General features: G+C 38.9%; 1 protein-coding gene across 1 annotated transcript in view; it reads right to left on the bottom strand.

The window, feature by feature from the left end:
• The window catches only part of LOC140378253 (protein AF-17-like), a 34,449-nt gene extending 25,490 nt beyond the window's left edge, over positions 1-8,959 (bottom strand). The window contains exons 1-4 of the mRNA XM_072464012.1: positions 8,602-8,959; positions 7,362-7,441; positions 7,202-7,256; positions 4,799-4,908 (exon numbers count right to left, since the gene is read on the bottom strand). Of these exons, the coding sequence (XP_072320113.1) occupies positions 4,799-4,908; positions 7,202-7,256; positions 7,362-7,441; positions 8,602-8,710 (354 nt within the window). The 5' untranslated portion in view covers positions 8,711-8,959. The remainder of the gene's footprint in view (positions 1-4,798; positions 4,909-7,201; positions 7,257-7,361; positions 7,442-8,601) is intronic.
• Positions 8,960-12,130: the final 3,171 nt, after the last annotated feature.

The following is a 12,130-nucleotide window of genomic DNA, read 5'->3' as shown; positions in this document are numbered from 1 at the left end:
ACTTGGATGAATGGACCTGGCCGAGAAAAGCTGCATGCAATTTACTGTAGCTGACAGAGTAATATGAAACCTCTCCTCACGTGTGTACATTTATATGCAGGCACGCTCGCACACACTCAGCACGGAGGAGAGTGGCAGCTCCCAGCTCTGCCAGCCCATGCAAATATTGATTTCTTTGTAACACTCCCGGCTTTAAAAGGCAGCTGAATTGCAAGGAGGCATTGCTCACTTTCTGTGCCATATGTACAGTATAATGCAGCGCTGCAAAAAGGGCAAAAGCGCATTCGAGATTTGTAGTAAAAGTTTGGCCTGAATATTGTTTTACCAAATTATCAGATAGAAATTTAAATGAGTGGTTTTGAAATAGGTGAGGCCCAACGTTTGACATGTTCTGTGACACATTATTTACAGAATCAAGACCGTTTCCTAAAATATCTAGCTACAAATATGTTTCTTGAAGTCAAAATGTTATGTGGCATCATAGCTAGTTTGTGTTTACCCATTTATGGACCATGTAAAAAGGGTTTAATAATGAAAGATCTTTTATTTAGCTATTATCTGACTCCTTTCAGACAACTTTTGTAACCAGAGCTGCTCTAGCACAGACAGACTGACAAGTGGCTACTGATCTGTATCACCAATCTCACAGACTAATACCTATACATTCACAAAGACAAAGTGGCTGAAGTGTCCTTTACAAGAAAACAGTGGGACTCAAACCACCAACCTTTCAGTTATAGGACAACTGCTCTTCCTGAACCACTATAGTCTCAAAAACTCTCTGCTTTTTACAATCCCCAACTTCAAGAACAAATATAAAAACAGGTGTGATGTACCAGATTTTTAACCAGAAGTGAGACTACTGTGTTACAGCAGGTGATATAATTCAGACTCATTTTCTATCTCATATTGCTGCTTTGACATACGCTTTGTGGTGTGAAGCGTATTTATCTGAACTAGAAGACGAGACTAGAAAGACTAGAAGAAGAAAAATTAGCAACAGGACCTTTAATCCCTAATGGCATAATTCAAGCATGCAGCCCTCAGACCAATTAATTTTTTTGTTGAATTTGCAAATTACCATAAGCAGTGCGTTCAAGTTCATATAATCTACCTTCATAAACCCAAGAACCCAACATTTCAGTCTCCTCCTGAGGCCCTAAGACTGGATAAAAACACACAGCACACAGTCTATGGCCCTCAATCAGCCCTCGACTTTTGTGTTCCTGTTTGCGGCACTTCATGCAAGTCAAATTAATTTAATGACATATGTTGTAACATTCTTGGCATAATAATATCTCTATGGAGACAGGAGGTGGCGAGTCGCGACCCCTCCTTCAGGAATGAAGCTTTACTTGCTCTTCAGAGCAAGTAAAGCTTCATATTATAAAGTGCATGGGGACACAGTCCTTGGCAACGCGGACATTAACGTAATAGCTCTCATAATTCTGAGTACACAGCTCCATTGGGATTCCCACAGTAAAATGCCATTTATGGCTCGGACAAACCCACATAGTTCAGGCAGCATTCAAAGTGTTGGTCTCTACAGGACATGTATTTAAGTTGATAGAGAGCTGGCCCTCTCGCTGCAGCTCTGTGTGAGGTCCCATCGTTTTTGAATTACAGCAATCGAAGTGCAGTGACAGCCTCTGCCAAACATCGCTCTTGGCCCCAAAAACCTTTCTCTATTTAGCTTTGAACCGTACTCCACTCGTTCTATAAATAAACTGTCAATCTGGAATAATCTCATTGTAAACCAGGACCTTTATCCCAAATCAGAACCAACCCAGGCCTTAACCAGGACCAACTCTGGACTATAACAGTACAATATGACAAAGGAGTCTGCACTGATCCTGCTCTATCTCTTCATTTTCGTGTTTCTCAGTGGTTTCTATATAGACTGTAGTGAGACAGTTGATCCTATTTTCAATATTTAAAAGGTGCACTGCATAACATTTATCCATCTCCATGGAGACAAGCTGGTGGCACCACCTGGTCAAGTTGCAGGTCAGATCTGCAGAGAGGTGGGGTTGCTCGTTTTGATTTGCAATCTTGTGAATAGTGTGACTTCTGTATTTTAATGAATTTTTTCCTGTTGTGTGAAGCACTTTGAATTGCCTTGTGTACGAATTGTGCTCTACAAATAAACTTGCCTTGCCTCACAGTAAGAATAAAAGGTTTTCAAACAACAAAAAAAAGCACCAGAAATTAAATCAATTCTAGTTTCTGTTGAAACCAACACCTTTTCATCAGGGGGCCCCGCCTGTTGGACAGGGTCTACCCAGAGTAGGATAAATATCTGAGTTCCCGGTCTTGATTCGCAGATTGAGAATGGATGAGTGTCGAAACGTTTCGTTTTTGAAAAAAAAAAAAAAAAAAAGTCCAGATGACTATAAATGAATCTTTTTCTACAGTGGAACACTCCTGGACGAATGAGGGATTACGAAACAATTCTAGTTATGTTTAAGGTCATAATGTGGAATATTCCAGGCAAAGCAATAACATCTCCATGGAGACAAGCAAGTGGCATTCCCTCCTTAAGAAAGGTTACGTAGTGCACCTTTAATTGTATAATTTTTAGAGCGAAAATGTTAGATCTTTGTTGAATTGTTTATTTAAGTTTATATGTTTGTTTTCAAAGAGGCAAAAAGTATATTTCATTGGTATCAATTTATTTCCCAGCTTGTTTTTAGTTTAAGCGGGAGAAAATTAAGACTACAAAGGTGCATCACATAGTATTTTATGGAAACCCACCTAAAGCTGAGGTACAAACCGAGAAAGGAGAAAGTAACAAACCTTTTGACTCATTTAAATATTTGTATGCTTTTTATGTGTGTATGGCTTGAAATATGCTTTTTTCATGCACCAAAGCTCAGTCAACCACAGTGATTCTTCTGGGTTGGTGAAAGATAAAATACTTAATGCAGAGGGTCTGGTTTTGTGGTAAAGTGCTGCTTTTACAATCAAATGGACACAAATTGACATTTGTAAAATTTTAAAAATGTTCTTATTCGACAGACTTGGACAATTCATAGTGTGAACTCATTTGGATGTCTTGGGCCGCTATTGTGTGTTTTGTTCTCTTTCTCTCTCTATTTGCTCTCTCTGTGTCACATTCTGTGTTACTTGTTTTCTGTTTTGTTTTTAAAATGTTTTGGGGGAAAAGTGCAACTACCAAATACTATACTGGGGGAAAACCAAAATGCACTCATTTACGAGAAAAATGTAAATTATTATCACTACAAACTAATGAACGTGGGAATTCCTGACACAAGTATTCCACTTCTCTATTCTTCTACTATGTTTATCCGCGCTTTCACAGCCTCCCTCCATCTCGCTCTTTCCCCCCTGAGAGCGGGCGATGCCTCACTCACCACACGCTGCAGCTCTGTGACGATTCGTGCGGGATGTGTAGGAGGAGAGATAAAACGCTTTGCTGTTGAGGCATTTCCAAAAACACACTGGAGCAGCATTGCATCATGGGTTATTGAAATGCTATTGTGAAGATGGAGGTAAACCACATGGTTTTCTGCTTTATTCAGGAATGACAGATACAGTTGATTATTGGAAAGGGTAAACTGAATGTACGCTTTTATTTGAATGTTTTATTCTTGAGTCCGCGCAAGTGAATTGTTCTACGCTTATGGCTGCCTAACTTGAGATGAAAAAAAATAACCTTACCATACATTATCAATATATCATGTCAATCTAATGTGTCTAGTTGAGGTTTAAATTACCCACACACACCTTTATATGGACCTCACTTTTTCAATTTCTCTGAAGCATTTTGAGATTCATGAATAAATCCAATATTCAAATTCACTATGTTATTGATATTTAAATATGTTGCAAACAAACAAACATCGTGTCTTCTGTAAATTTGATCAAGATCAACAGTCAAATAAATAATTTTGAATAAATCAGATGCCTGAATTCAGGGACAGATGCTTTTCCTAGTCATGAGTAAAGCCACATTTTTGACATTTAAATATTTATTATTTAAATAAGTATTTGGAGAGAAAGCACAATAACAGAGGGAGACATGCCAAATCTTCTCAGATATTTATTGTGGAAAGGGTCAGGAATTAAACTAGGGCTGGGCCAGACGACAAAATATGTCATCAACATTTTTTCCTCATATTGATCGATTAAAATGTGTGATTCAACTGTATTTTGTCTTAATAAAAACAAAATAAACAGACTTTTAATCATTGATCATCTCACATCTCAACAGAGAATTAGGGAAAAAAAACTCCGTCTGTTGAACAAAACCCAGAGACTTTTTAAATTAAATGATTTTGTGTAATTTTAGTAATTAAAAGCACTGGTTGAAAACTCCCCTCTATGCCAGTGCTCTTGCAGTGTTTAGCTTTATCCAATTTTGTATGTGTAAGTGTTTTATGTATTTGCTAAATTGTATGAATTATTTAATGGAGTATTTTATTGTATGTGTAATTATCTGCTTATCTGTTTATATGTTTGTTTGTTTGTTTAACTTGTTTTATGCTGTGTTAACAGGGCGCTCTAGTGAATGAGAGCTCGCTGTCAAGGGCCCTCACTGTATAAACAAAGGTTATAATATTTACCATTTAACACAAAAAATGGTCAAACGTCTTCCACCAAAATCTGAACAACATGCTTTCACTGACAGAGGATCGGCTGCAAACCTCTCAATTAAAAATAACAAAACTGACGATTAGATGAAAATGTGAATAATTGCTTCAACCTTCAACCTGCTCCAACCTCCTCCAACATCCCTGATGATAGAATATGTTCTACTTAGTGAATGTGTATTTACCTTGATGTATCTGTCATGTGGGACGTACTGCAGGATGATGGGCTCCATTGTGAGGACGTTGGCAAACTGCACCTCGGGGATGTAGAGAGCGCACACCACATGAGCCCAGCCTGAAGGAAAACAACACGGGTTTATTTAGTCCTAAGGAAAATAATGCTCTCTTTTTCTCCCTTGGGGCGAAAGTGGCTCAGTAACTTAGATTCACTTAAACCTGTCACAATAGATCAGTGCAATCCCTCATTTTCTACAACTATCACAACAACAAAAGTGTGATATATCACTTCATCGAAATATCACAATATACAATAATATTGAAACTGCTTTATGCCACTGACAGAACGACTCTAAAGCCAAGGAATAGCACTAAACCGTTTTCTGTATGTTTAATATCTTTGACAAACAAGAGCTGCTACAGCTACAGAGCAGAATGAAACAGTGCAGTCATTAATTTGTATCTATAATTTATAACAGAAGTTATTTAATCTCTAAAGATCAGATATTTTTGTTCCACATCAAATATCGGTATGCTAAAAAAAATACTTCAAAGACAAACGTACACTTAAATATTGAACCCCAAAAACATTGTTAGAACTAATTTTGAACAATAAGATGATATAGTAACGATTGTGACATGCTTACATTCGCACAGCACCAAACAGAAGGCTGATTCCAGCTCTGAGCATTGCATACTGCCATTGTGTCCTTGAGCAAGACATTTCAACTATGTATGATTGATTATGGATCAATCGAAGCAGCATTTACAGTACAATAGAATAAAACAAGAACGTACAAGCAAAACTCTCTACCTGAGGTCAAATGCCAAAGAGAAAAGCTGCCAGTGATTTAAAGTTCTCAAGTGCCATTCAATTTTCATATATAGAAAAAAGAATAATTTAAAAATAATAAACATGAAACACAAAACATCACAGAACACAACACAGAGAGCGAAAATCAAAATAAGAACACAAATAAACATCAACTAAGCAACAAAAGAAGGAAAACCACGGCACATTTAAATTGAAATAAAGGTCCCATTTAGTCCAAAGTCGGTCAAATTTGTCCATTTCCAAATGAATTTCTTTTTGTTTTCCATCTGTCTGATGTCTGTCATTATGTCAGTCCAGTCCTTGATCATTGGTGAAGTTTGTGTCATAATTTATTTGTGATCGTTTTCTTTTTTCCTGCAGCCAAATATACAGTCCAAAGGTGTCTATTTATTGTGTCTATGGAAGAGTTTTGAGGCCCAGGTTCATAATTGTCAAATTGAGAGGGATAGCAGTGTGTCTGCAGTGCCTTTTGAATAATGGACACTTTGACATGGTGTTATGAAAAAAACATGACACATTTTTCCAGACTAAATTCCCTCCAGATATGTGATTTTGTGGCCCTCCACTGGGATGTACACATATTTTCCAAGCCCTCGTCTGTAGAAACAAGATAACCTTCTCTCTCCCATTTGTTTTTGACACATTTAGAAGAGTAGCTCTCCAGATTAGCAATACATTGATATAATTTAGATGTTATTCCCCTTGAAATGTCAAATGTATAAACCTTGATAAAGATTTCAATCAGAGGATTATAAACGCCAATGCTTTTTTAATTTCTTGACTATAATAACTCCTTATTTGTAATTATCTATAAAAGTCCTGTTTCTCCAAGCCAAAGGATTATTTCAATTTGTCATTTAAACCCTGCGACGAGCTGGCCCCTGTCCAGGGTGAACCCCACATAAGGCCCAAAGTCACCCCACAACCCCGAACGGGAACAAGCGCTAGAAAATGAATGAATGAATAGCACGTAAACCCCAGCCTCCATTTTCTATTCATAATTGTAGAGTTTCAATCCTTTGATTTAGATTTAAATATGGAATAATAGTCCATTCTTTCTTCATAGTGAAATAAAAAAAAATCTCCAAAATTGTTGACAAATCTTTATGGAGGACCACACTTACATATTTGAGGGATTCCCGTTTGTCAAGGGGGGTCGCCAGTAAGAGAGAATTTCAGTTTTTGGTATATTCAGTTTGTATCCAGACATTGGACCAACTCTACATACCTTCTCAAACATTATAATCCTAATAAGCAAACAATTATGTCTTGCTTAAAGATAAAAAGCAGTATGCATTACCAGCAGTGAAGGTTGAACCAGCAGCCTACTAAAGTCAGGGCTGGAACTAATTTGATTTTGGGTTTTTTTGATCAGAATATGACAAAAATATGACAAAAAAAGTTAATAGTTGACCAGTTATTTACTGGCATGAGGTGAAATTGCCTAAGGAAATGGCAGCGAGCATTACCACTGGCAAAGATTGAACTGGCAGCTACATACTTTTGGTTCTGGATTATGCGGCCATAGAGGTACTCAAAGGAAAGACCAAATTTAACCGGGCATGAATGCACTTACCCCCGCTGTCCGTCCTCTTGAGGGCACCATCTTTGTGGGGGCAGAGCTCGCACCTCTGTGGCAGGACAGGACAAGAGTCAGCAGGTGTGATTCATTTAAACACAGAGAGGAGCAGAGCTGGGTGGAGACAGTGTCATGTGGAGTTTGGCATAATACTCACCACACGCGCCGCCCGCTCCTGTGACTCACACTTCCGACAGAACCATGGACCAGTGGGCACCTGGACGATGCCATAGCACGCTGGGACACACAAACACACAATTATCTTATGGGCATATCTAACATAGGCCTACCTTTAAGAGGTCAACTGACATTAGGAATTACTACGGCAGTAGTCAACTAAAGAAATTCGTTGTCCACTAAAAACAAGTTTTGTTCCTCGATAAGTCAACTAAAAGGAAGGTTAGCGCTGGAAAAAGCTCTTAAAACAATTAGGTATCCAAAAGCTCACTATAATTAATGAAAACAATATTTTGATCAAAAAGTACCATTAAAAAGCACATTCATATATTTGTAAACAGGCAGAAGAAACTCAACTCCATCTAACACATGCTGTGATGCAAATTAGTCTTCAGTCCCAATAAAAAAATGATTAGTCAACTAATAAATATCGTGGATGACTTAGACGCCAACGATCCAGTACAGTAAATGATTAAAGGCCTATAGCCCTAGTAATAACAAAGATGTTATAGAGTCAATAAAGCCCAAGATAAAATGTGTTGTATTGAATAAACATTTTCTGAAGTATAAAGGCAGATATGAATGAACTGATTCAAACATGTGTCTAACAGTTTTATTAATAATAATGTTTATAGTGTTTATAGCCTTACACATGTGTAGTAACATAACTGTGAACTTACATTTACATTTTATGAAGAATTAAGGCACACATGAATAAACTGACCCAAACAGCCTATATTTGTACAAACCAACAAGTGTCTAACAGCCAAGTCCTGACCCACGTACAGTGTTTAACGTGTCCTTATTTTAGACACGTTAAAGCAACAAAGCCTGTGAACAAATGGAGCCCGGTCCAGAGAGGCCCTTGGCTGCTGTCGCACACACGCCCGCGTAACGGGCAGTGTCAGAGCCCACACTCCGGGGCACAGAGCGGGGCACAGAGCGGGGCACAGAGCGGGGCACAGACGCACGAAACCTGGAGCGGCAGCGCGGCGCCGGGCAGACGGTGTCACCGGCCCTGAGCGTTCATCATGTGCGCGGAGAGGAAACAACAAACCGCACGCCTCCCGCCCCTCCCACACACGACACACACAAACACGCACGTACACGGGACTTTTCTACCTGGAGCTGTGGCGGCCAGAGCCCCGCCACAGCCGCCACAGCCGCCCCGGGCAAAAGAAGACCCCGGGTAAAGACGCACCGAGCCGCGGCCACGTTACCTTGGTGAACGGCGACGCTGCAGCCGTGTCCATCACAGTAAACCAGGGGGTTCTCAGCCCAGCCGCGCTCGTCTGAACACACACAGCAACCTCCAACCATTTCCCGCATGCTGTTCCCATAAGAAGCAGTGGCTGTTCCTCCCGGAGCGGCTCGGGGCTGGACTAGGCCAGTCCGGGGGTCGTCCCGCGCGCTAACGACCCTGCGGACATTTCGCTGCCCGCGCTACGTGCGCAGTTTTCAGGCCGCCGCTCAGAGACCAAATCTCGGCGTGAGGCTGTGGTGCTGCTGCTGCTGCTGCTACGTTTTTTCCGTGATGTCCTCCCCGTCCCCATAGAGCCGATGCAGTGCGCATGCTCACATGTGCTTCACTGGCTCGGAATAAAAGTCACATTAAAGATATAGCAAGTTATGTTTGGGTTTATTGCCTCTATCCGGGAGGAGTTGAGTACACAAATAATAGAAGAGTGTACTTTATCTGACACTGAAAGTAGGCAACCCGTCTGTCATTATGGTGCCTAATTAAGTCATAAAACATGTGTATTGGTCATAAAACAACTGGCTGTGAGTCAATCTTGGGCTAAAGCGCCACCTTCAGGTCTGATGGAGAAGAGCAGGAGAATATTACACAGTGTTTCACCAGCCAGTGTCTGGAAGTGAAAAACATCCTGTACTTTTACAACATGACCTTCCAATATCTTACTGCTGTAGGCTAAATACCTGCAATTATTTTCACCGAATTCAGACTTATTGGTCCACTACGCTATAAGAGAGCAGCCAACCTTGAGTTTAGGGCCTATTTTTCCCAAAACGCCTGAAAAAATTACCCTGATTTAAAATATCTTACTCTAATCATAAGAAGAAACAAGCTCTGCACAGAGGAATTCAGATTTGAAATCGCGTCTAAATTTTAAATATATAAATGAGAACAGTTGGTTTCTGGAGGGATTGGCTGATTGACAATAGTTTTAGCAATTATTGAGCTTTGACAATTTTCTTTTAAAAGCTGAAGGTAAATTAGCTATAAATTAGGCTTAGGGACTGCAAAAAGCAAAAATGTCCAAGCGGAATCCATTTATTCATTCATTCATTTTGTACATCTTGTTCCCTTTCAGAGTCGCGGGTGACTGGAGCCTATCCCAGTGACTTTGGGCCTTAGGCGGGCTACAACCTGGACCATGGCCAACTCGTCACAGGAATCCATTTAAAAGTAATTTATTTTATTTTAGGGTATTTTTTCACTTCTGGGTTTGGAGTACAAACTGACCCTGATTCTTCCCAGAATGATTGATTTGACTGGAAATAAGAGGATTAGAGCTTTATTTTTATGTACAGCATATCAAGCAGCTTGAGGGTTCCCTTTTGTAAGATAGTGGACAAAATGGAATAAATGATGAAAAAGTAAGAGTACAGGGTCAACATTGTGGATTATTTTTACCTAGATAAAACTTTTAGGCCAATCTATATGTTATAAGCATCATATAGCAGGGCTCAGATTAAGGATTTTCACTTTCGCTGCTAAACAATCCATTAATTTTTCCAAATTTGTATAGCAATTTGATAATTGCATAGCAAAACACGAAAGTGACTAACAATCAATATTTTCCATTTATATAACACGATTAAATATGTATTTGTAAACATTCTATTTAAAAAAAACAAATTAACTTTCAAACACACATTTTTTTTTTTAATAAAACAGAAAAATTGTAAAAAAAATAGTTGTTGAACAAATTAATCAACACAAAGTCAGATGGCCTTATTTACAACTTTCTTTTCTCATTTACATATTAATTGCCATTACACTCAAGCTACAAGCAACTACAAGCTTCTGATGGAAAAATAAAGGTTGCTGTGGTGTTTCCATCATGGTGTATTTTATGTGTTATTCAAATTCTACCGCTCTATTTGACATTCTATTCCATTTTTCGTTTTGCTATTTGATGACGGTCCCCAAGTACACGTCTCGTCTCGGCTCCGGCTGCACATTTGATGATGGTCCCTAAGCACGCGTCTCGGCTCTGCACATTCGGATCAGTGTAATTCGCTGCGCCCAAAATACGCATCTGATTGTTAAAAACAAGGTTGTGTCACTTGGCAGTGTAAATATGAATATTTTGGCAGTGAATGATCTGCAAAGACTTTTGCGTTTAGGAGTTATTGACCTCGAAAGTCCGAATCTGTGACGCTAACTTTACCGCACGTGGCTCCTCCCACTTTCAGACTCGTGGTCTGTGACAGCAGCGGGACTCGTCATGACAACACAGCGTCCACCGCTTTTGAGAGAATTGCGTCGCATTTTGCGATGCAATACCGCTTATTCTGAACCCTGTATAGCTTTGATTATATTATTATATTATATTATAGCAGGGACAGAAGTTGAAAATTAGCTCTGGCTATAAACTTTGTGCGCTTCACATCGGCTGCAAGCTTTGTTGGTAACTATGTATGATTGCATTGTCCCTGTCAAATAAATAAATAAATAAAAATAAATAAAACAAAATAAATAAATACATAAAATAAAATAAAATAAACAATTATTTCCAAACTTAAGTTTCAGTTACGCCAAGATAGTATGAACCTGATTTTTTTTTTTTCCCCTTCCTGTTTTCCTGATTAGTTTAGCGTTGTTTACAGTCAATGTATCTGACAACTCGATGATCCCGTCAGCAGATGTCACTAGACCACATATAAACTCATGGCTGGTCACAGTGGTAGCTTTATGACTGTTTTCTGAAGTAGATGAGTAAATTCTCTTATCTGTGGTTTTGTAGAGTGGAAATGGGACTTCAGTAACACATAAGGTTATATCAGGGAACATGTTATAGTCATGGGTCTTTAAATATGCAAACTGGAGAATATAATGTTCTGTAGCTGCTCATGTTTGCAAAGAAATATGAAATCCTCGAAAAGTTTAATTCTAATACAAAATAAAAACATGTTTTAAATGATTTAGTTGAGTTGAAAATATACACTATGGTTTTCTGTTTCATCTAAATAATGTCCCATGGGACCTAAATAAATACCTGACCATAATCACCAGATTTATATCCATAGATTTCAAATAAGTTTATAAAGCTCAATCTCTCCACAGCCAACGTGTCTAACCCTAATTGCTATATTAGTAAAACAGATGTACTTGACTAATTCTACTTCTTTAATCATCCAATATGATTTGTCAACTGCCTTCTTCCTCTCTCCTTTGCACTATCAAAAATATACTGGGTTCATTTTTATCTTTTGACGAAAACCTATTGCCTATATAACTTTACTTATAGTTCAACCCTTAACCACCCTGTTTTACATGTCACACTGAGCAGCCTTATAATTGGAAAAGAGAAGCAGCGGTTATTCTTTTGAAATGGATGACTGGGTCTTTTCATCTGACATATGGACATGAAGTTGTGATAACAGTTTGCCTCGCAAGTGTCGCTTCTGTTAGGCCTCAGTGAGAGAAAAGGGAACTGCTCTGATGGAGAGGAGATAGTGCGCGCTTTACCAGCTGGATGAAGAAGAGCACCACGCTGTAAT

The sequence above is a fragment of the Eucyclogobius newberryi genome, unplaced genomic scaffold (genome assembly GCF_026437365.1).
Source record: "Eucyclogobius newberryi isolate DKJ021-1_F unplaced genomic scaffold, fEucNew1.0.hap1 SCAF_4, whole genome shotgun sequence".
Taxonomy (NCBI): domain Eukaryota; kingdom Metazoa; phylum Chordata; class Actinopteri; order Gobiiformes; family Gobiidae; genus Eucyclogobius; species Eucyclogobius newberryi.
Note: the sequence above shows the minus strand (reverse complement) of the source record. Positions and strands in the feature narration are given on the sequence as shown.